The sequence below is a fragment of the Elgaria multicarinata genome, chromosome 11, assembly GCF_023053635.1.
Source record: "Elgaria multicarinata webbii isolate HBS135686 ecotype San Diego chromosome 11, rElgMul1.1.pri, whole genome shotgun sequence".
In the NCBI taxonomy this organism is placed as follows: Eukaryota; Metazoa; Chordata; class Lepidosauria; order Squamata; family Anguidae; genus Elgaria; species Elgaria multicarinata.
In genome coordinates, this window is record NC_086181.1 from 41,781,422 (window position 1) to 41,805,976 (window position 24,555).

A 24,555-nucleotide genomic window follows, 5' to 3' on the forward strand; every position below is an offset into this window, starting at 1 on the left:
ATGTAGTGCAGCTCCCAGGCACCAGGCGGGCAGAGAGGCAGGCAGAGATATGCCATAGATCTATGGGGGAGTCAGTCCCAACAGATGCCCCACCACAGCAGCACCTCGGGGGGAAGGCAGGCAGGCAGGCAGGCAGGCAGGCAGACAGACAGCCATTGTTTAATAATGGCTATGATCACAGTGCAGTCAATCAACTCTGAAGCAAGGATCACAAAGCTTTACTCTTATCCTCCTAGCCTCCTAGTTATGGGATGCAAAAGGAAAGGCATCTCTCTGTGCTGCTCCCGCCTCACAGGGATGGTTTGCATTACTGGCTTTGAAACAATCCTTGGCTCACTTCCTTGTGCCACCAGAAATGTCTGCTATTAGTTATGGGATGCAAAAGGGATCTCTCTGTGCTATTCTCACCTCACAGGGCTGGTTTGCTTAACTGGCTTTGATGGCTTGGAAAGTGGAAACAATCCTTGGCTCACTTACTTGTGCCCCCAGAATTGTCTGCTGCATGCTTGCTTTCCTACCTCCGCCTGGGTGCTGTCATTGTGGAGTATTGGGATCTGCTGCCTGGGACTTACTTCCCCATGGATCTATGGCATATCGTGTGTGTGTGTGTGTGTGTCACTTCTCTGCCTGCCACTCTGCCCTCCTGGTGCCTGGGAGATGTAGATGGGCTGTGTGGGTCACCCCACAAGCCTCTTGTATGCTTGCTCCCAGTGTTTCAGGCCAGGGCATAGCTGCCATCTGCTGCTGCCTCTCCTCTTCTGTGCCAACCTCACAGGGCTGGTTTGTGGGTGTCTTGCTTTGACTCAGGGCATTAGTCCTTCCTGGGGATGAAAAGGCAGCTGCAATGCTGCTGCGCTCACCCTGTTGAAGTTCCTTGTTAATTTTTGAAGTGTTGAAGATTCTTATTTAGGTTTATCTTTAAATATTCCCTACAATTCAAGGCATGTTGGGATTTCCTTTCAAATGGCCATGAAGAGGCATCTATTTATTTAGAAGCCCATTTAGCTGTCTGCAGCTTACAAAATCCCTGAGATAAAGGGATGTACTAAAACAAAGGACAGTACTTGCCCATAGGGATCCATTGCAAAGCGCTTGCCCATAGCAATCTATAGGTGGGAATTGTCCTGTTTCCCTATGGGCAGGCACTTTGCAATGAATTCCTATGGGCAAGTATGGTTTCCCCATGGGCAAGTACTGTCCTTTGTTTTAGAATGTCCCTGAGATAGATACATTTCTGAAAATGGGGTGGGGGATTTTTACATATTCTCCAAAAAAATCACTGGATGCTTGGATTTGCTTCAAACTGGCCATGAATGTGGATACATGGATAAGCTCTCACGGTGCCAGTTTTGAGGTTTCTATAACGTTAAAAGTGATGGAGATGTAGAAAGGTTTGTTAATTGGGGTTAGGGTGGAGGGTTAAAAAGTTTTTTTTTAATCGCTAAAAATCAGGACATGGTTGGATTTCCTTGAAACTTGGCAAGAACGTGTATCTAGGTGGAACCTGAGATAGTTTCCTTCTTCCCTCCCCATCCCTTTTTCCTTGTGCTTTGTGTCTTTTTTAGAATGTAAGCCTGATGGCAGGGACTGTCTTCTTTATTGATAAATTGTCAGCCGCTCCAAGAGCCTTTTGGCTGAGGGGCGGGATAAAAATACTCTAAAATAAATAAATAAATAAATAAATAAATAAATAAATAATAGTGCCCATTTTCAAATTTGTATATTGAAAAATGAAAGAGATACTTGCATTTCTGAAAATGGGGTGGGGGGTATTTACATATTTGCCACAAATCACTGGATGCTCAGATTTGCTTCAAACTGGCCATGAATGTGGATGCATGTATAAGCTCTTGTGGTGCTGATTTTGAGGTTTCTAACATTAAAAGTAAAAAACTTACAAGCATTTGATTTTCAGTGCAACTCTATGGGGGGGGAAACGCAGAGCTCCGATCCAGATCCAGAGCCCCACCGCGGAGCGGAGCAGACCATAGGCGGATTGGTGCATGGTAGAGCAGACTCGATCTGGAAGTTGCGGTTCGGGATCCAGAGCAGATCGGGGGGTCCGTGCACAGCCCTACCTTTAATGAATCCAAATGTATCACCCATAGTATGCCGATGTTCTGCAGTGTTTGGCTGTCTTTTGTTCCAACCTACCTGAGCACCAAGGGCAAATACATCGTAGCTGTGGAGATCTTCACTATCTTAGCTTCTAGTGCTGGGTTGTTAGGCTGTATCTTTCCTCCAAAATGTTACATTATTCACTTGAAGCCTGAGATGAACACCAGGGAGCAGCTTATAAGGACAAAAACATGAAGATCAACTTCTCTTATCAAATGTACAGGAGTACTGCCTGTGAACAAAAGCCGGAAGTTTGGTCCTTCTCAGAGTCATCCCAATTAAAATAGAGAAACATGAAATGTGAAAGGCATTTTCTATTCTCCTAACTTGGTTTTTAAACTGCTTGACTGAAATTCTGTTGAGCTCTTTTTGTCATTCTTCAGGGTGTAGCACCTTCCCCAGGGTTGTCCTAATGTTACATTTCCAAAAGGAAACTCTGGCTACATCTTGTCTCCAATGCAGGGGCTGCCAAGCCCAACCTACCAGCATGTGCCGGTGGGAAAGGAAGGGGAATATATGTTGCACGCATGCTCAGCATGTGTGCAGCATGAGGTATGGGTGGGGCAATGCTTATAAAGGCAAAGTACACCAGCAACCCAGGCCAAAGTTAGACCTAAGGTTTATCCTGGGATCACCCAGGGTTCACTTCTGCCTGAGCACTGGATCCCCTGTGTATCACCTAGATGAACAGGTTTGACCCCATGGCAACCCAGGGATAAACCACTTTTGCTTTCTGGCTCCCACCCTCCCTCCATCCCTCCCTGTAGCCAGAATTTATTTATTTATTTTTATATAATTTACTTTGAATGTGTGTTGGTGGCATATATATTTTTTTACCTTACCTAATCAACATGAGCTGGCTGAGGGTACTGTCTGTATTTTTTCTTTCTATACATTGCTCTGCAGTCTCCAAGACTACCTGCACTTCTTGATCATAAAAGTCCCTAGGGAGGGATAAATTCATGACCTCCTCCCCTGTGTGGGAAATGTGGGAATCCAAGGAGGCTACAGGCTATCAAAGAGATAATTGTACAAAGAAAGACAAAACAATTATTCACACTCCTCAGCCATTTCATAAGTCAAGAAAGTACTAGAACCCCAAACCAAACTCAAGAGAATTTCTCCAAAATATTTCTTCTTTGAATTACTTTTTGAAAGCAATTTTACATCAAATTTATTTATTTATTTATTTATTTATTTTATTGCACCTCTATATCGCCCAATTGAATGAGAATGGTCAAAAATATGTGGGAGAATTTTTGGCGAAGCACTAATCAGTAGTATTGGGATATGGACTCCAGGTGGAACCAGGATCCCCTCTCCAGAGGGGTATGTGACCTCTTTACACACCACAAAGGAAAGGGCTTTTTTTAGCTAGAAATTTGCCAGTTGCTTTTAATGAATCCAAGTTTGTCTCCTTCAGCATGCTGGTTTTTGGAGTGTTTGGTTGACTTTTGTTCCAACCTCCTTGAGTACCAATGGAACATACATAGTAGCTGAGGAGATCTTCTCTATCTTAGCTTTTAGTGCTGAGTTGTTGGGCTGTATCTTTCCCCCCAAATGTTATATTAATCTCTTCAAGCCTGAGTTGAACAACAGGGAGCAGCTCATAAGGAGAAAATAATAACCGTCACTCTTCCCAATCAATGCATTACTTCTGTGGTGTCTAAGGAACTGAGGCAATGGAACTACTACTAAGAGATAGTAGTATCTATCTACTATCCCAGATAAACCATCTTATTCATGTGTAGCCTCTTTGAAACTAGTTAGACACACTATCAAGCTGTTATACAAATGGGGAAAAAACCAGCTCTAAAAGAATTCCATGTACCTCAATAAAAATCACCATTAGAATTTTATAAAAGCTGTTTATTTAAAAGCATCAGAAACACTCCTCCTTCATGTAGAAAACAACAGCATGGTGATTTGAAATACATAAAAAAAGTAATTTTAAAATACTTTTCATTTGTTCATTCTTTCCTGTTATAAGCTTGTCCCTGCCAGTTACATAATAGTACAAACATTATGTACCAAATAAAAACCATTTTATCACTTCTTATCTTCATATTCTTCTTAGATTCTGCAAGTGACAACGCATTTGGATTATAAATTGAAGTCATTTGTATAATTGCACAGCCATGCTGGACTTACTATGCAAAATTGCAGTGTTCCTACTATACACTATCCAATAGTCCAAAGTAAGACCAATGTTAGTAGCTTAGCAAGGTCAGAAACCTTGGAATGTAATCTGGGTGGGCTTCTGGCAGACATTCAGCTCTCCATGGGAACTATATGACTAGGGCCATAGCTAGACTGGGTGAAATCCCAGGCCCATCCCCAGGATCATCCCTGTGCATCCACATGACACACAGGGGATCCCAGAATCAGGGAGGGATCATCCCTCCCTTGCTCCGGGATTTCACCCTCCCCTTTAGGCCATGTTTTTCTTCAGCCTTGGGCTAAGCCTGAGGCAACAGAACAAGTGGTTCGGTGCCACGGTTTGTCACAGCTCCTTGTAGTTACTCGCGAGGAGCTGTGACCCGCGCATGAGGCACAGAGATCCTCAGGAGCACTGTGCCCATTCGGGTGGGGGAAGCAGGGATTTTTTTAAAAAAACCCACAAACTTTTGCGCATGAGTGTTTGTGTGCTGCTGTCTCTTTAAGAAAAGAAAAGAAAATGGTGGGCAACATGCCTGTCCGTCTGAGGGTGACGCGTGCCACGTGTAAACAGAGAGGTATCTTGTGATAAAACCATCACGAGATGTTCACCCCTCCATCACGGACTGTCAGGTAGGTGTAGCTAAGGCCTAGATCTATGACTAGAAGCACAAATGGGAAGGAAAGCAACGTGCACTGGGCCTGTTCAGAAGACACCTTAAACCATGTCTTTAAACATGGCGATTAAGCTAGAAAGCCAGGCTGTGTTCAGAAGACACCTTAAACCACAGCTTCAACCAAAGTGAAAGAGGCTTTTTTGCTTTATTCACCATAGTTAAAACCATGGTTTAAAGTGTCTTCTGAACATGGCCTGGCTTTCTGGCTTAATCACCATGGCTTTAATCCACTCTTTTCTGGGTTTCATGGGCAAGTGTGGCCAAAATGAAGTTCTGGAATTGTTATCGCTTTCTATGCCTCATGGATAATTTGAAGACACTCCCTAGCTATAGCAGGGGAAATTTTGATCTTATCATAACATCAAGACCTTGATCTTATCATAAGATCAAGACTATGAGACCTTGATCTTATCATAACTACATGGAAACACCTGGCAGAGATGAGACAGCCTTGTGCAGGGAGTTTCAAATTCCCAAGTCTCAACATATTAAAAAAGGCAACAGTGGCAAGAAAAACTGGTAATTGGGTGGATAGCTAATAACTTGGAAGACAGAAACAAACTTCAAAGTGGCCTTGATAGGTTGGAACACAGGGCTGAAAGATATGATGTCTAGCTGGACATCAGAAAAAACTTCCTGACTGTTAGAGCAGTACAATAATGGAACCAATTAGCTAGGGAGGTCGTGGGCTCTCCCACATTAAAGGCATTCAAGTTGTAGCTGGACAGCCATCTGTCAAGTATGCTTTAATGTAAATTCCTGTATTGAGCAGGGGGTTGGACTTGATGACCTTATAGGCCCCTTCCAACTCTACTATTCTATGATTTTATGGTGGAATGAGCTATGTGGTTATTTATTTATTTATTTATTACATTTTTATACCGCCCAATAGCTGAAGCTCTCCGGGCAGTTCACAAAAATTAAAACCACAATAAAACAACCAACAGGTTAAAAGCACAATTACAAAATACAGTATTAAAAACACAACCAGTATAAAAAGCCCAACCACATTATCCCGTGGTAGGATAGCAGATTCACTCTTGGATTTTCTTTCCTCTTGTGTTCTATGACTAAAATAAATGTGCATTCCAAGACATTCAAAACTGCTGCATACATTGGGGAAAATATTTACAAAATGTTCATAAAAATGAAAAAAAGAATCACAGAATCATAGAATAGCAGAGTTGGAAGGGGCCAACAAGGCCATTGAGTCCAACCCCCTGCTCAATGAAGGAATCCACCCTAAAGCATCCCTGACAGATGCTTGTCCAGCTGCCTCTTGAATGCCTTTAGTGTGGGAGATCCCACAACTTCCCTAGGTAACTGATTCCATTGTCGTACTGCTCTAACAGTCAGGAAGTTTTTTCTGATGTCCAGCTGGAATCTGGCTTCTTTAACTTGACCCTGTTATTCCATGTCCTGCACTCTGGGAGGATCGAGAAGAGATCCTGGCTGTCCTCTGTGTGACAACCTTTTAAGTATTTGAAGAGTGCTATCATGTCTCCCCTCAATCTTCTCTTCTCCAGGCTAAACCTGCCCAGTTCTTTCAGTCTCTCTTCATAGGGCTTTGTTTCCAGACCCCTGATCATGGTTGCCCTCCTTTGAACACGCTCCAGCTTGTCTGCGTCCTTCTTGAATTGTGGAGCACAGAACTGGACACAATACTCTAGATGAGGCGTAACCAGGGCCGAATAGAGAGGAACCAGTACCTCACGTGATTTGGAAGCTATACTTCTATTAATGCAGCCCCAAATAGCATTGGCCTTTCTTGCAGCCATATCGCACTGTTGGCTCATATTCAGCTTGCAATCTACAACAATTCCAAGATTCTTCTCTTTTGTAGTATTGCTGAGCCAAGTATCCCCCATCTTGTAACTGTGCCTTTGGTTTCTATTTCCTAAACGTAGAACTTGGCATTTATCCCTATTAAATTTCATCCTGTTGTTTTCAGCCCAGCACTATCAAGACTATCAAGATCACTTTGAAGTTTGTTTCTGTCTTCCAGGGTATTAGCTATCCCACCCAATTTTGTGTCATCTGCAAATTTGAAAAGCGTTCCCTGCACCTCATTAATAACAATGTTGAAGAGCAATGGGCCCAGGACTGAGCCCTGTGGTACCCAACTCGTTGCCTCTCCCCAGTTTGAGAAGGTTCCATTGATAAGTACTCTTTGAAAATTGACAGAGTTCTAGCATGGGACTTGAATTGGGTTGAGTTAAAAGGTGAAACCCCGCCAAAAATCAGGGGTGATGGGATTTGCTTGAAACGTGCCATGAATGTGGATCTAGATGGCATCTGTGAGGGTGCCCACTTCAAATTTTTTATCTGTCAAAATGTCCGATTTTCAAAAATCCCCCCCAAATCAGGGGAGCCTTGGATTTGCTTGAGGCTTGGCATTCACGTGTAAACATGCATTAGGTGTCACGGTGCCTAATTAGACATTTCTAACATGAAAATTGACAGAGATATCGAAAGGGGTGTGAATTGGGGTTAGGGGTGATGCTTTAGAGGTTAAACCCCTGCCAAAAGTCAGGGGATGATGGGATTTACTTGAAACATGCCACGAACGTGGATCTAGATGGCAACTGTGAGGGTGCCTGCTTTGAAGTTTTTATCTGTCAAATTGTAGGAGTAAATCCCATGGATTTACAAATGGGGTGAAAGATATTCAAAAATTCCCCAAAAACCAGGGGATGCTTGGATTTGCTTGAGGCTTGGCATGCATGTGTATACATGGATAAGCTATCATGGTGCCTAGTTTGTGGTTTCTAACATTAACAGAAAAAAAGTTGTAGGCTTTTTTGGATTTCAATGCAAGGCTATGGAGGGGGACAGCGGAGCTCCGATCCGGATCCGGAGCTTCGCAGCGATGCGGAGCGGACCATAGGCGGAGCGGAGTGGACCCAATCCGGAAGTTGTGAATCTGGAAGAGAAGCGGATCGGGGGGGGTTCGTGCACACCCCTATTTGATTAGAACTTTTTTTTTTTTTTTTTTTTTAAATGGAGCTGCAGTGTGGGCTTCATTTCACCAGGAAACATTACACCAAGCTGATGACTTCATCTGATGGCCAGAAATAACTTCTGCTGTTTCCTCATGACTGATACGTTAAACCCATCTGTTTTTTGTCCTACTAATGAGCAAATCAAACTTTTCTCAGAATTGAAAAAAACATGTTTGTGAACCATGTTGCCACTCAGAGAAAAGAAATGATTATCTTCCCTGTCATTACTGAAACCACTGTAATTTGTTTTCCCCACGTCCAATGGGTTTTTAGAAAGCTGAAAACTGTCATGAAACATGTTACAAATAGCCCTCCACATGTGCCATTGAGGGCAAGAGGCAGGCAGGGCTCTGTCACTTTGATCTCCAATGGTTGCTTTTCCTCCCCCTTTTCTAGGCCAGGCTTCTAATCTCTGTTGGCATTTGTAACCATGTTGCTACTATAGAGAAGGCAGAGAAGTCTCCAACTACATAGTACATTGGCAAAATCTGGTGCCAGCCAAGGTAGCCTCCTGAATCCAAGCATAAACTGAAGATGGATGCAGGACAGTTTGCATCCAGAGAGAAGGCTTGGCATCAAAATAGTGGATTTCCAGTGTTACTGTTGTTGCTGCTACTTCTCCATTGGGTGTGTGAAGTCGATACAATGAATTGTCTCACTATTGATCCTGCCCCTCTTGCATTTGAGTCATATCAGTCAGGGGACTTCATTATCGGTGGGATGGTTTCTCAGATTGCTTCGTTTTCCCCAGCATTTAATTTCAAGGAATGTCCTTGGCAGGAGTTCTCTGAATTCAGAATGTAAGAATTTCTCCTCCTCCTCCTTCTTTCTGCTTCATTTCAATTTGGCCAGGTCATAAACCTCAAACACTAAATACCAATTTCATTTAAAAGATTGACACTTGACATATGTGCTTATACATTCTCCTTCTAAATGAAATAATTCCTCAGGATGTGTGTCACCACTTGCAGACATTACAAACTATATTGAAATTTGAAAAATTAGGAGAAGAGAAAGTTTTTACTTTTAAAAAAATAATAATAATCAGGTTAAGTCTAACAAGCAAGAAAACATAAAAATCTAAAAATAAATAAAGCAGCAGCCAAAAATTGTATAAAAATACTCATCAGTGTAGATGTCAGTACTAGACAGTGCTTAATCACCATGGCTTTGTGTTTCATATGAACAGGGACAATGATGAGGATCACCTGCGGCAGGGGGGAGGGAGGGAACAATTGGGTGGGAATAGATCAGAATGTTCTGCTTGAGATTCTTAAAGCTTACAATATCCTGGATTAGGGGGTCTGGCTGCCTGGATCTCTGATCTGGAGCTGTCCAACTGTGAGGTGAGGATACGTTTAACTGGAGGTCCAACGTCTTTCTCTAAATGATGAGTCTTACAGCCAAAGAATGTGATGTTCCATTTGGGAGCAATAGACCACATATACTCATCTGTCAGTGATGTGATAACATGTAGAAAACGTGAGCCACTCAATACTCCACATGTAGTTATCTGTATTAGAAATGGAACACCTTCTAGGCATTTAAATGGTAGAAGTTAATGCCTCCTAGACATTACATTGCTTACTATGCCTTTTCCTTGATTCCCCAATATTCTCTTTTCGGTTATGTACACAAATCCGGAACTTTTTCTCACCTGGTTAACTTCTGCACCTTTCCCCCTCTTGTATAGCTCTGTACTTCCTTTTTCCAATTGTTCACTGTTTTTAACTTTTGTAAACTGTCCAGAGAGCTTCAGCTATGGGGTGGTATATAAATGTAATAGATAATAATAATAATAATAATAATAATAATAATAATAATAATAATAATAATAAATACCATTTCATCAAATTAAATTTTCTGCACTCCTTTCCCACAATCTCACATTTTTTTCTCATAATCCTTTCTTAACTGAAAATTACTTCTTAACTTGCTCTCGTAATGTGTTCTTAAAATTAGCAATGATTTTGTTTGTTTTAAAAAAAATGTATGGTGGCCTGATTTCATAGTTAAAGGCAAACTGGAACGTGAACACCAGCATTATTGTCATGTGCAGCATGGATTTAATGCACAGATGCTGAAGCATGGGTGGAGGAGCTGTGTCATTCCAAATGTTGCTGGATTCCAACACCCATCAGGCCCAAGCAGAAATACAATTAGAATTTTTGTGTAGTAGAATTCTCCAATGAAAGGCTGTTTGTCTTGATTTGCAGGGTGGTGACAAAGTTCTACCAGCACATCTTGGCCTTGGATTTTGCTGTCAATGAGATCAATAAGAATCCCAAGATCTTACCGAATGTCACACTTGGATTCCACATCTATGACAGCTACAACGATGCTCAGATGACCTATCGTACCACCCTGGACCTTCTCTTCAAATCCCACAGATTTGTCCCCAACTATGAATGTGATGCCAACAAAAAACTAATAGCCATCATTGGGGCACTTGCCTTTGATGCCTCACTACACATGGCAAAACTATTAAATATCTACAAGATTCCACAGGTAAGACCTTTTCTTGGGGGTCAACATCTCTACAGGCTAGCAATGGGAGCAGTTGGGGCAGCAAATGGGAGAGAGGCAGAACTGGGAAGGACAACTGCCCTTCACCACTGACACTTTGCTCCCACCACTTTTTTAAGGATAAGAGTCAGGAATCTACGATCTCATTCTTAGTATGCCCTAGAGATGCATATATATTTCATTAAAAAAATAACTAAGAGTTGTTGTTTTTAAATGGGACCTAATATTCTGGATGAATTCATGATTCTCACTTATCCCCAGTCTGATTGTGGCTTCAATAATATTTGATGAATTTATTATTTTGCTCATATTATAGCATACTAGTAGCACAGATGGTGATGGTGGTTGTGAAGCTGCTGCTGCTGCTGCTGATGATGATGATGACAATTCTTTCAGCTCACCTATGGCTCATATGCCCAAGCAGAGAGTGAAATGATGCAGTTCCCCTCTTTTTACCGCATGGTTCCAAATGAATTCCACCAGTATAAGGGAATTATCCGCTTGTTTAAGTATTTCGGATGGACGTGGGTTGGGCTCTTTGTGGTGGATGATGATCAAGGAGAACGTTTCCTGCAGGACTTTGAGCCATTGCTTTCCGAGAATGGAATCTGTTCAGACTTCACAATACCAATCCCTGCCCGAGGAAATATTAACGTTAAACCAACTATAGGAGATTTTAAAGCCAATAATTATTATAGGCTTATCAATTTTGGGAAATCTAAAATATTTGTCATCTATGGTGAAATATATACCTTAATGTATATATATTATCATTTATATGAAATAGGAATTCCTGAACATAAGGAAAATATATTTGTTGGAAAGGTATGGATTATAACAGCCCAGATTGATTTTATACTAGCAGATGTAAGCCGGGATTCCAATTTGCAAGTGTTCCAAGGCGCCATATACTTCAAGATTCACTCAAATGAACTTTTTGGGTTTGAGAAGTTTCTACAGATGCTAAAACCTGATTGGTCAAAAGCAGATGACTTTCTGGAGCTGTTCTGGGAACAAGCATTTGACTGTTCTTTCCCAGATCCCCTGGTACCTTACAAGGTCTCTGGAAGATGCACTGGGGAGGAGAGGCTGGAGAACCTCCCTGCGCATGCTTTTGAAATGCCCATGACCGGCCACAGCTACAGTATTTATAATGCAGCTTATGCTGCAGCACACGCTTTACATGCCCTTTGCTCATCTCGGGCCAACCACAGAGGAATGGTGGGTGCCAAAAGTGCTGAACTAAAGAATCTGCAACCTTGGCAGGTAACACTTGTTTCCCAAATAATTGGTGAATGGGGTCACATACATTATCCGTGCTGTGTTCAGTGTATTCTGTGATTGCAACCTACAAAATAAGAAAATTACAAAATCATTTTTTCAGAGTGGATATTTGTGCATAAAAGAATGGGTGGAATTCAGCCCTAGTCATCCTTAGAGTAGACTTAGGCCATAGCTAGATCTAAGGTTTATCCCAGGATCATCCCGGGTTCCTCCCTGCCTGAGCTCTGGATGCCCTGTGTGGCACTTAGATGAACAGGTTTGACCCCAGGACAATCCTAGGATAAACCTAGGGTCAAGCTATGGCCTTGGTGAAAACATTAAAAGTTTTTGTCATGTCTGACTTGTCCTATTGATTTTAGTAGATTTACTCTACATGTGACTAATGGCCTTGCTAGACCTACCAGATAATCTGGTGGGAAGTAGGAGCAACGCTGCGCTACAGTTAGCGCGCGCTGTCGCCCTTTTCTAGACGTAACATGCGACAGGGTAAGGGAAAGCCCCGTCACGTTGTCCAGTATTTTTAGGACTTTAAGGGCCATGTGCGCAGGTGCACACCAACGGAAAGGTAAGAAGTTTTTTAAAAAATAAATAAATAAAGGGTTACCCAACTCCCCCTGCCCCTGATTTCCTCCCCCCACAATGCCTGATGCCCCACAGCCCACTGGCTCACCTGTCCTCTCCCCGCTCGCCATGCCCTGTCCCCACCCGCCATGCCCGTTCCCATTCTTCTTCCCCCCATCCGCCATGTTCTGTCCCGTCTGCCATGCCCTGTCCCTGTTCTTCTTCCTCCCGTCCATCAAGCCCTGTCCCCGTTCTTCTCACCCCCATCCGCCATGCCCTGTCCCCATTCTTCTCACCCCCGCTTGCCATGCCCTGTCCTTGTTCTTCTTCCCCCGTCCGCCATGCTCTGTCCCTGTTCTTCTCCCCTATCTGCCATGTCCTGTCCCCGTCCGCCATGCCCATCCCTGCTCGCCATGCCCTGTACCCGTTCTTCTCCCTCCCGCTCACAATGCCCTGTCCCAATTCTTCTCCCCACCATCCACCATGCCCATCCCCGCTCACCATGCCCATCCCCGCTTGCCATGCCCTGTCCCCGTTCTTCTCCCCCCTCTCTCCTGCCGTGTCCACTCTTTCCCCCGGCACCCATCTCCTCACCCCCCCCCCCCGTGATCCCCCCGGCCCGATGGGCAAAGCGCTCCTATGGAATGGTGTGCCCAGTCCGCGGCTTCTCCCGGCTACTCACGAGTAAGCGAGCAGCCAGGAAAAGCCACGGACCCTGCTAGACCTTCTGAAGCCTTGGCCTCAGCCCGGGGCTGCAGAAAAGCCGGGCCATAACCACATTCGGTTATCCTGGGTCAAGGGAGGACTTAGCCCGGCCTGACCCTGGGATCCCCTGTGCATCATCTGGATGCAGAGAATCGGACTCAAAGAGTACTTATCAATGGAACCTTCTCAAACTGGGGAGAGGCAACGAGTGGGGTGCCACAGGGCTCAGTCCTGGGCCCAGTGCTCTTCAACATTTTTATTAATGATTTGGATGAGGAGGTGCAGGGAACGCTGATCAAATTTGCAGTTGAAACAAAGTTGGGTGGGTTAGCTAATACCCCGGAAGACAGAAACAAACTTCAAAGTGATCTTGATAGGCTGGAGTGCTGGGCAGGGGGTTGGACTCGATGGCCTTGTAGGCCCCTTCCAACTCTGCTATTCTATGATTCTATGATTCTATGAGGGACACCGGGTCTCATACCGTGCTAACTCCTCATCTAGCAATGGCCAAAGTCTGGATTGTTCTCCATATTAACAGGTTAAGATGTTTTGATTATTTTTTTATATTAAGCAAACAATATTTTCTCTCTCTCTCCCTCTTTCCCTCTCAACTAGCTCCACCAATTTCTTCAACACTTTCCATTTAACAACTCCGCTGGAGAAAAAATATCTTTGAATGATAACAGGGAAATGCAAGGGGGATTTGATATTACAAACTTGGTTACATTTCCAAACAGCTCCTTCCTTAAAGTTAAAATTGGATGGGTTGATCCCAATGGTCTTGAAGGAGAAGAATTCACCATTAATAAGGACATGATTGTTTGGCACAGGGGCTATAATCAGGTGTGGATTTTATGATACTAAATGTTCTTGGTGGGGACATCATTATGAGTCAGAAATAAGAAATATCACTTTCACGACTGGATTGCTCAAATGATCTGGAAAATTCTGGTTGACTGTTGCATTCACTATTATCTGCACTCGTCCATTCCAAATGATCACCAGTTTATTTGTATACCAGCTGACACCTATTGTACACTCTCATCATAATTCCTGTACATCTTTAAATACAGATCCTGCCAATTTCTGTCTGTAGAGATTCCTGCCAACCTGGATATCGGAAGACAAAGGTGGAAGGGAAGAAGTTTTGCTGTTACGATTGTAATCCATGTCCAAAAGGGAAGATTTCAAATCAAACTAGTAGGTGATATGATGCACCATGTATAACAGTAACTAAGGGCTCATCTACACCCAGCAGGATATCCCACTATGAAAGCGGTATGAAAGCAGTGTATAAAAAGCAGAAGCCATACTAATTCTTCATAGTGGTATTGAAGTGCACTGAGAACTATTGCCATGACACATACCATATACCGCATTCAGACCACTTTCGCAGTGTTATATCCTGCTTGGTGTAGATGTGTCATGGGCCCCAACAGTTGTCAGTGCACTTCAATGACACTATAAAGCAGTAGTGTGGCTCCTGCCTTTCATATACCATGTTCATACTGCTTTCATAGTGGACTATGCTGCTTGGTGTAGTTGAGCCCTAAGATTAATGTCCTTCAACACACTGGAAGAGGGAACTCCCTGTCAGGTTTTCGTGTTAACCTTAACAGTAATTAAGGCAGATTATTGGCAAAGACTTGCAAGCTCAGCACACCTGTTGGTGTTTGAATGAAGGGAGTAAAAAGCTCACTCTTTCACAGCAATATGCAGTCAGCCAGTGGAGGTTTGAGGGTATGGCGTAAGCTGCTGCCGCTGCCAGGGAAAGGAGTATGCTGTTTTGATGCAAAGCCAACTTTTGTCAAGGAGAAATGTAAAGCTGTTATGCTTACTTTGATTTATGGTGAGACAATTGCTTTGTTATAATTTGCTGCTACAAGCCTGGTTGTTTTGTTTTTAAAGAACTTCTCTAAATAAACTGCATTGAAGATTCAAAACTCACGCTTGCATTTATTTGTGAGCTGTGGAGGAATTTGTACAACAATACTTGTTTCTCCCAACATCTGGTTATGGGCCCAGGAGAAGAATTTTGAACTTTAATGCAGTCCCAGGAGAAGATTTCTGGAACCTTGGATGCAGTACCAGAGAGGCTTCAGGACGGCAGAGTGAGTTTGTTTAAACAATGTGAGTGCTGGACATTTGGCTGCTCTTCTGGCTACTGTTTAATTGCTTATTGGCTGGCTGTTCACGCAAGGCTCAATGGCGGAACATAAAGACAGCAGCTTTTATTTCCCTCAGCTTGATGACTCCAATTTTTCTATTTGGTGTTATCGGATGGAGGCATTTCTGGTGAAAGAAAAAGTTGGAGAGTCATAGCAGAAGATCCTCCCGCTCCTGTTACGCAGGCATGGAGTAATGATGACGCCAAAGCAAAGGCTCTAATTATTTTGGCTGTTTCAGACCAACAATTGGTTAATATCCATTGAAAAACAAACTGCGAAACTAATGTGGACAGCATTAGAAACAATTCATCTTCGTCGTGGAACCGGGTCGACCATCGTGTATTTCAAACAAATGTATCGGGCTGAACTTGCTCCAGATGGTGACCTAGCTAAACCTCTGAGGAATTTAAGGTCGCTTCGAGATGAGTTATTACGACGTGAAGTAGAAATTCCTGACTTGCAATTCTGCTACGTTGTATGGAGCAGTTTAAATGAAAGTTATGAAAGTATCGCTGCTCAATTAGCTGCTTTGCCCCCAGCACAGCTGACTCTTGAACTTATTCAAGCGAGGCTCATGGCTGAAGTAGATAGGCGTGTGGCTTCCAGGTGTAATGATGCAGTTGCAACTTCCCAAAAGCACATATCAAACAGCAGGGGTAATTAAACTGCTGAGAGTGAGAAGATAGCGGCACTAAAAGTACGTCGTTGTTTTTCTTGTGGAGAGATGGGGCATCTACGTAGAAATTGTAAAAAAAGGAATAAACAAGGATAAGGAAAACAGCAAGGGGGTTTAAGCGACAAGTTAAAGCGCTTGTTGCTGTGTCCACTTCAAAGAAAAGGTGGGACCATTTTGTTATAGACAGTGGTGCTACCCACAATATGTGCAAAGATAAGAGTTTGTTTACAGGTTTAACTAAACAAAAGGGGAATAGCCATCTTGCCAATGGGGAAGTAATTGAGAGCAAAGGGCTTGGAACTGTGTTCCTTAAAAGCCTAAATGCCTCAATTAAGAACGTACTATATGCTCCTGAGTTATCTGAAAATTTATTGAGTGTGTCACAATTAACTGAGCAAAATGTTGTTAAATTCTCAAAGTTCAAATGTGAATTGATAAAAAAAAACAAAAAAGTGGTCTTGTATGCTAAAAAGAGAAATGGGCTGTTTCTCTTATCATACTGGAATGAAAAAGAGGAGAACGATAGTCAGTGTTGTGAGGTTAAAACTTTGAAATCAAAGTCAAATACTCAATTACATGATAATTGTATTCACTCTTATCACAGGCTGTTTGGTCATTTAAATTTTAAAGCGGTATCCAAAATGCAGCCTATAGTAGAAGGGATGAAACTGAAAAGTTGTAAGTACCATATGAAATGTGTATCTTGTGCAAAGCATAAGGTTAAGCAAGCCCCTAAGGGAAAAATGACAAATAGAAAAGCTGAAAAACCATTTCAGATGGTTCATGGAGATCTTGTTGGACCCCTTAAGGTTTCCAGAGGTGGAGCAAATTACTTTATGGTCCTCATAGATCAATATACGAGATATTCTTTTGTATATATGCTTCAGAAGAAAAATGAGGCCTTTGAAAAGTTTAAATTATTTTGTGCTTGGGTTAATAATAAGCATAATACCCAGGTCACCTGTTTTTTTACTGACAAAGGTGGAGAATTCTGCTCTGCAGAATTTGAAAGTTTTCTTTCACAGCAGGGGATAGAGCACATGATTGCCTCCCCACGTTCTCCATGGCAAAACGGTTTGTGTGAGAGAATGAACCAAACCCTGTTGCAGGGGTTAAAAACACTTCTGCACGATGCCAACTTAGGAGATGAGTTCTGGGCAGAGGCACTGAACTGTTTTAACTATGTGCGTAATAGAAGCATAAGTTCAGTAATAGAGTGCACTCCTTATCAAAAATTGTACAACAAAAAACCTTCTGTGAGTCATTTTAAGATTTTTGGATCTGACATGTGGGTGCATACACCACAAAGTCAGAAGTTACAAGAAAAAGGTCAACATGGAATATTTCTTGGTTATGAAAAAGGGTCATATAGAGTGCTAATGAAAAATACTCAAAATATAAGATTAACAAGAAGTGTTGAGTATAATGTTAATTGGGAACGAGTTGGAATTTTCCAATCCACTCCTGTTGACGAAAGTGAAACAGAAAGTAATGATAGTGGTGATAGTGATGAAAGTGAGGATAGCAGTAATGAAAGGGACAGTTTAAAACAATCAGAAGAATCAGGGAGTGATGCAGAAGATAAGAAACCATTGCATACTAGGGACACAGTGGAAAAGGATAGTGATGCTGATAGTTCTAAGGATGAGCATGTTGTAGTGCGTAAGTCAGAACGTTCTACCAAAGGTATACCTCCTGTGAGATACTCTGATGAATTTGCTGGTAGAGCCATTTATGAACCACAAAGTTATAAAGATGTACAGAAACTGTCTGAAGAAAATGCTAAACCTTGGCTTCAAGCCATACAAACTGAATTAAATTCACTAGATAAGAATAAAACCTGGAGGTTAGTTAAAAAACAACCTTTCATGGAACTTCTTGACAGCAGGTTTTTACAGAATTTAAAAGAACAATTTGAGTTAAAAGACTTAGGTAATGGAACTAATTCTCTTTCTTTAGAAGTAGAAAAAGACCAAGAGGCCAATATTTATTTGCATCAATCAAAGAAAATAAGGGATGTTATTGACAAACTTAATTTGCAGAATGCTAATTCTGTCGATACTCCAATGGTGCAGAATTTCCAAGCAGATGGTCAAAGTAAACATTTTGAAAATGCTACCTTGTACAGAAGTATACTAGGGCAACTAAATTTTATTGCCAATGCTACCCGACCAGATATTTCTGTGAGTGTAAATTTATTGAGTAGGCAAACTGCTAAACCCACAGAACATACTTGGAAAGCTATGAAGCGAATAGCACGTTATTTAAAGGGCACTTTGAAGTACAGGTTGAAGTTCACAAAGGAATGCACTGGAGGTTTAGAAATTCATGCTGATGCTAGTTTTGGAGACGATATGATAGAAAAAGTACATCTGGAGTTTGTTACATGTTAAATAACAGTTTATTTGATTGGTCCTGTAAAAAACAGTCTACAGCCTCATTAAGTTCTTGTGAAGCAGAACTGAATGCTTTTAACTATGCAATTGTAAACATTGAATGGTTATTACAATTGTTAAAGGATGCTGAGATTGATGTACCAAAACCTGTTATTGTTTATCAAGACAATCAATCAAGTATTTCTATCTTAAAAACTGATAGTTGTAAGCAAAGAACGAAATATTTGCAAATCAAATTGTGTCATGCAAAAGAATGTATAAGAAATGGTTTATTGCAAGTTCAATATTTAGCTGGAAAAGACATTCCTGCGGATTTGTTGTCTAAAGCGATAAGTAAGGAACAACATCAGAAGTTGACAAAATACTTGCAATTGTATTAAATGAAGTAATTACTGTATCAGTGTACACAAAAAGCAGGGGGATGTCAGGTTTTCGTGTTAACCTTAACAGTAATTAAGGCAGATTATTGGCAAAGACTTGCAAGCTCAGTACACCTGTTGGTGTTTGAATGAAGGGAGTAAAAAGCTCACTCTTTCACAGTAATATGCAGTCAGCCAGTGGAGGTTTGAGGGTATGGCGTAAGCTGCTGCTGCTGCTGCCAGAGGAAGGAGTATGCTGTTTTGATGCAAAGCCAACTTTTGTCAAGGAGAACCGTAAAGCTGTTATGCTTACTTTGATTTATGGTGAGACAATTGCTTTGTTATAATTTGCTGCTACAAGCCTGGTTGTTTTGTTTTTAAAGATCTTCTCCAAATAAACTGCATTGAAGATTCAAAACTCACGCTTGCATTTATTTGCGAGCTGCGGAGGAATTTGTACCACAATACTTGTTTCTCCCAACACTCCCACCATGTGCATGTACTGTAACAACTTTTGGGATTTGGGAGTATCCCTCTAGTATACCAAAGTAACTACGGACAAGACAAACTCAGAATTTGAAACCATAAGATAGTTCTCTGCAGAAGAAGTGATAAAATCAAATGAAGTTAGTGGTGGAAAGGGTTCACATAACTCAGTTCACATAACTCAGCATTCAGATGAGAACCCATTTCTTTCTTTTTCAGGCCCTGATGACTGCTCTGAATGCCCAGAACATCTATATCCAAACAAAGACCAAGCTGAATGCATCCCAAAAGTCATAAGCTTCCTGTCCTTTGAAGAACCCTTAGGGAAAAGTTTAGCTTCCATTGCTGTTTCTTTTTCCTTGATCACAGTCTTGGTGCTGCACACCTTTATTAAGCACAGGGATACCCCCATAGTCAAAGCCAACAATCGGGGCCTCACTTACACTCTCCTCATCTCTCTCCTGCTTTGCTTCCTCTCTTCTTTGTTGTTCCTCGGAAAGCCTGAGAAACTGACTTGCCTTCTTCAACAACCAGTTTTTGGTTTGATCTTTTCAGTGGCTGTTTCATGTGTGTTGGCCAAAACCATCACTGTGGTTGTAGCTTTCATGGCCAACAAGCCAGGGTCTACCATGAGGAAGTGGGTGGGAAAAAGACTGGCCACCTCCATTATTATTTCTTGCTCCCTCATTCAAGTTGGCATTTGTGTTGTGTGGCTCACAACCTCTCCCCCATTCCTGGATTTAGACATGCAGTCAGTCCCTGAAGAAATCACTGTGCAATGTCATGTAGGTTCTGACATCATGTTTTATCTTGTCCTAGGCTACATGGCACTACTATCCATCATCAGCTTTTCCGTGGCTTTCTTAGCTAGGCATTTGCCAGACACCTTTAATGAATCCAAATTTATCACCTTTAGTATGCTGATGTTCTGCAGTGTTTGGTTGTCATTTTTTCCAGCCTACCTGAGCACCAAGGGCAAATACATGGTCGCAGTGGAGATCTTCTCTATCTTAGCTTCTAGTGCTGGGTTGTTAGGCTGTATCTTTACTCCAAAATGTTACATTCTTCTCTTCAAGCCTGAGCTGAACAACAGGGAACTGATAATGGGGAGAAAGAATTAGAGCATCAAACTTTACAGTTCAATATATTACTTCCCTGGTGTCCAATGCATTGAGACAGTGGGGGTAATTTTAAAAGATATCAGACAACCGTGTTCAACTCATGTTACAGAATTCACATATCATCTCTGTCTATCACCAGAGGGCTTAGAAGTAGGACATTGAGACCTTTCATGTTAGCCTCGCTTCAGACAAATGTTCTTTCACTCCTCCTTTCCCAGAATGGATTAACTCAGCAGCTGTTTCCAAGGAGACCCAACTTGGACCAACAGCTGTGTCAGCTGAGTCCAACTATCAATATTACTCTTCCTCTCCCAGAACTATGTCTTCATTCACCATTCCTGATGGCCACCACAAAATCAATAACCAAACTTGATGTTCCTTCCTCTGCTGTCCCCATATTGTATCAAATCATATAATATATATAATGCTTAGGTATGTTTCCGTACAGGCTTCAGCTGATACAGGTTGCTAAGCAACAGTAACAACATGTAACATCTTAAATGTTTCCGTACAAGCATGATCAGGATGCTCTTACTTTCTGCTGCCCAAAATACATTTGATATAAAATGAAAATTATATGATACACTAGCTGTACCCGGCGTAACATACGCCGTTGTAGCATATCTTAACAAAGCTGCCCCTCGCCTGACTCCTCCGGGATTTCCAAGGTAAACCTCCCCCCTTTCTGCCTCTTTGCTCCCCAACCCCATGAAGTGGGCAGCACCATGGTCTGGAGGATGAGTGAGGCACGGCCAGGGCCCTTGGTGGCTGGGGTTGCAGGCTGCTTGCCTCCTGCTAGCCCCAGGCCCAGCCGTGCCTTGCTCATGCTCCAGACCGTGGCGCTGCCCCTTCATGGGGGTTGGGAGCGAAGAGGCAGAAAGTGGGAGGATTACCTTGGAAAGCCCAGAGGAGTCAGGCGAGGGGCAGCATTGTTAAGATATGCTGCAACGGTGTATGTTACGCTGGGTGCTGCTAGTGTATCATATAATTTTCATTTTATATCAACCGTATTAGCTGGAACAGATGTGTGTGCATGTTTCCAGTTTATTTTTTGATAAGAATTTATCAAAATGCAGCAGCTCTCCTTTGTCACCGGTAATAATGTTGAAGAATTTCCCGGAGGAATTAAAGAGTAGATTAAGTAAAGTTTTAATAGAAAAAAATAAAATGAAATTAAGGGAAATTAAGAGGAATGAACACAAGAGAGGATATGGAAGAGGTTCTTAAGGATAAAAAATTAACTTGGTTAAATTATAGGCAATTAGAACAGTGGACTAAAAAGTGGGTAAGAGATAATGGAGATTGTAGAGAATTAACGAAGTTTGAGGAACTAATAGTTAAGAAAGAAAATGAAAGGGAGAAAAGAACAGTGTTAAAAGGGTTGATGAGTGAAATATATAGAATATTGGTGGAGAAAGGGATGGTGGATAATTCGGGTAAAATGGTTTGGGAGACAGATTTGAAGGTACAAATAGGACAACAGGGTTGGGAGGGATTATGGAAACAAAGAGCGTTGAGAAATATGTCAGTAAGAATAAAAGAATAAAAGAATAAAAGAGAATTATTTTTAAATTGTATGGAGGTGGTACCTAACTCCGGTTAGATTGAATAAGATAAACAATCAGCAATCAGAAAATTGTTGGAGAGGTTGTGGGGTTAAAGGAACGTATTTGCACATGTGGTGGGAATGTAACTATGTTCAAAAATTGTGGAAGATGGTGTTTTTGGAGATTGGAGATTGGAGATTTTGGAGATTGAAAAAATTGTGGAAATGAAGATAGAACGATCACCAAAAGTTGCATTGCTGTCACTATTTGAAGAAGATTTTAAATGTAAAAAGGAAATTAAGGAACTGATAACGAATTTGCTGACTGCAGCAAGATTGATTGAAACTGGAAGATTCAAGGGGAATATTCTATTGAAGAATGGTATAAAGAAGTATGGGATATAGCTATTAATGATAAATTGACAAGTAATATTAAATGGAGAAGAGGTATAGCTAAATCAAATGATTTTGAAGGAATTTGGAAAAAGTTCCTAATATTTGTGTTTTCTAAAGGAAGTGGGAAACCACCAGCAGAAGAAAGTATGAGATTCTGGAATCAGGAATGAGATCCCGAGGTGGGGGGGTGCACTTCTATGTTAATTTTGATTATGTATTTAGATAAGATATTATGTATTCAACGTTTCAATATTATGTAGTATGTTGTTGTTGTTTTTCTTTATGAGAGGATGTGATGTGTATGTTTAAGTATTGTAGAAAAAAATAAAATTATTATAAAAAAGAATTAATAAAATTAACGAAAAGTTTTTAAATTAAAAAAAAATGTATTGGAAACATTCCTCATCCATAGCAAAATCAGCCCTATCATAATTCATAAATGGTTTTCATTCTTCCCTTCTGGTATGTCATAATAGTGTCCTTCTGAAGTGTAGGAATTCAAAACTTTCCTTTCATTTGCATAATTGTATAGCCTTCATATATCAAATATCAAGCATAGGTTCTGAATCTGACAATTTATTTCTGTATTAATTATAAATGCAAGCCTTTTGTTTAATTCTACAGCTGTGTTGGATTTTCTATATAAATTGCAGTGACCCTGTCTTTTGATTGGACTTTTTTCAGTGTTTTGAAGCAGTAGCCCCAGTAAATTCACATGCACAACCTTAAATCATATACTAAGTAAAATAACTGATAGGCAATACACCACTGCAAGGTACCCACTAGGGGTGTGCACGAACCCACCGATCCGCTTCTCTTCCAGATTCGCAACTTCCGGATTGGGTCCACTCCGCTCCACTCCAATCCGCCTATAGTCCGCTCCGGTTCACTGCGAAGCTCCGGATCCGGATCGGAGCTCTGCTTCCCCCCCCCCTAGACTTGCATTGAAATCCAAAAAAGCCTACAACTTTTTCCCTGTTAACGTAAGAAACCTCAAGCTCAGCAATATGATAGCATATCCATTTATACACATGCATGCCAAGCCTCAAGGAAATTCAAACATCCCCTGATTTTTGAGGAATTTTTGAAAATCAGACACCCCATTTTCAGACATGGGATTTACTCCAACATTTTGAAAGATAAAAACTTGGAAGCAGGCACCCTCACAGATGCCATCTAGATCCACATTCATGGCAAGTTTCAAGCAAATCACATCATTCCCTGATTTTTGTCGGGGCTTTAACCTCTAACTGAAGAAGCCTAATCTGGACCCGGAGGACTTTAACAAGTGCAGGCCGGTGCCTAATACCCCTGGGGGCACAAGGAAGTGAGGCAAGGATTGTTTGTTTCTTTCTAAGCCAGCAGTAGTAACACATTGCAAACCAACCCTGTGAGGTGGGCACAGAGGAGTAGGACTGGGAGCAAGCATGCCGGAGGCTGGTGGGTACAAATCACAAAGCCCATCATGTAGTGCAGTTCCCAGGCACCAGGCGGGCAGAGAGGCAGGCAGAGATATGCCATAGATCTATGGGGGAGTCAGTCCCAACAGATGCCCCACCACAGCAGCACCTCGGGGGGAAGGCAGGCAGGCAGGCAGCCAGCCAGCCAGCCAGCCATTGTTTAATAATGGCTATGATCACAGTGCAGTCAATCAACTCTGAAGCAAGGATCACAAAGCTTTACTCTTATCCTCCTAGCCTCCTAGTTATGGGATGCAAAAGGAAAGGCATCTCTCTGTGCTACTCCCGCCTCACATGGATGGTTTGCATTACTGGCTTTGAAACAATCCTTGGCTCACTTCCTTGTGCCACCAGAAATGTCTGCTATTAGTTATGGGATGCAAAAGGGATCTCTCTGTGCTATTCTCACCTCACAGGGCTGGTTTGCTTAACTGGCTTTGATGGCTTGGAAAGTGGAAACAATCCTTGGCTCACTTACTTGTACCCCCAGAATTGTCTGCTGCATGCTTGCTTTCCTACCTCCGCCTGGGTGCTGTCGTTGTTGTGTATTGGAATCTGCTGCCTGGGTCTTACTTCCCCATGGATCTATGGCATATCGTGTGTGTGTGTGTGTGTGTGTGTGTGTGTGTGTGTGTGTGTGTGGCACCTCTCTGCCTGCCACTCTGCCCTCCTGCTGCATGGGAGATGTAGATGGGCTGTGTGGGTCACCCCACAAGCCTCTTGTATGCTTGCTCCCAGTGTTTCAGGCCAGGCCATAGCTGCCACCTGCTGCTGCCTCTCCTCTTCTGTGCCAACCTCACAGGGCTGGTTTGTGGGTGTCTTGCTTTGACTCAGGGCATTAGTCCTTCCTGGGGATGAAAAGGCAGCTGCATTGCTGCTGCGCTCACCCTGTTGAAGTTCCTTCTTAATTTTTGAAG

At 42.1% G+C, this 24,555-nt stretch overlaps 1 protein-coding gene across 1 annotated transcript; it reads left to right on the forward strand.

Annotated features, from left to right (window-relative positions):
* Positions 1-8,599: 8,599 nt before the first annotated feature.
* Positions 8,600-20,236, forward strand: LOC134405915 (vomeronasal type-2 receptor 26-like). Its single transcript, XM_063137167.1, has 5 exons — positions 8,600-8,754; positions 10,171-10,462; positions 10,877-11,746; positions 14,104-14,230; positions 19,335-20,236. Exons 1-5 carry the CDS (start codon positions 8,600-8,602, stop codon positions 20,234-20,236), a joined length of 2,346 nt encoding a protein of 781 aa, XP_062993237.1.
* Positions 20,237-24,555: the final 4,319 nt, after the last annotated feature.

Excerpts from the sequence above, each read along its gene's own strand:
- LOC134405915 (XM_063137167.1), top strand. The coding sequence starts at position 8,600 with ATGAATTGTCTCACTATTGATCCTGCCCCTCTTGCATTTGAGTCATAT. Across the intron at positions 11,747-14,103 it reads AGAATCTGCAACCTTGGCAG|ATCCTGCCAATTTCTGTCTG; the intron begins GTAACACTTGTT and ends CTTTAAATACAG. Across the intron at positions 14,231-19,334 it reads GAAGATTTCAAATCAAACTA|GCCCTGATGACTGCTCTGAA; the intron begins GTAGGTGATATG and ends TTTCTTTTTCAG.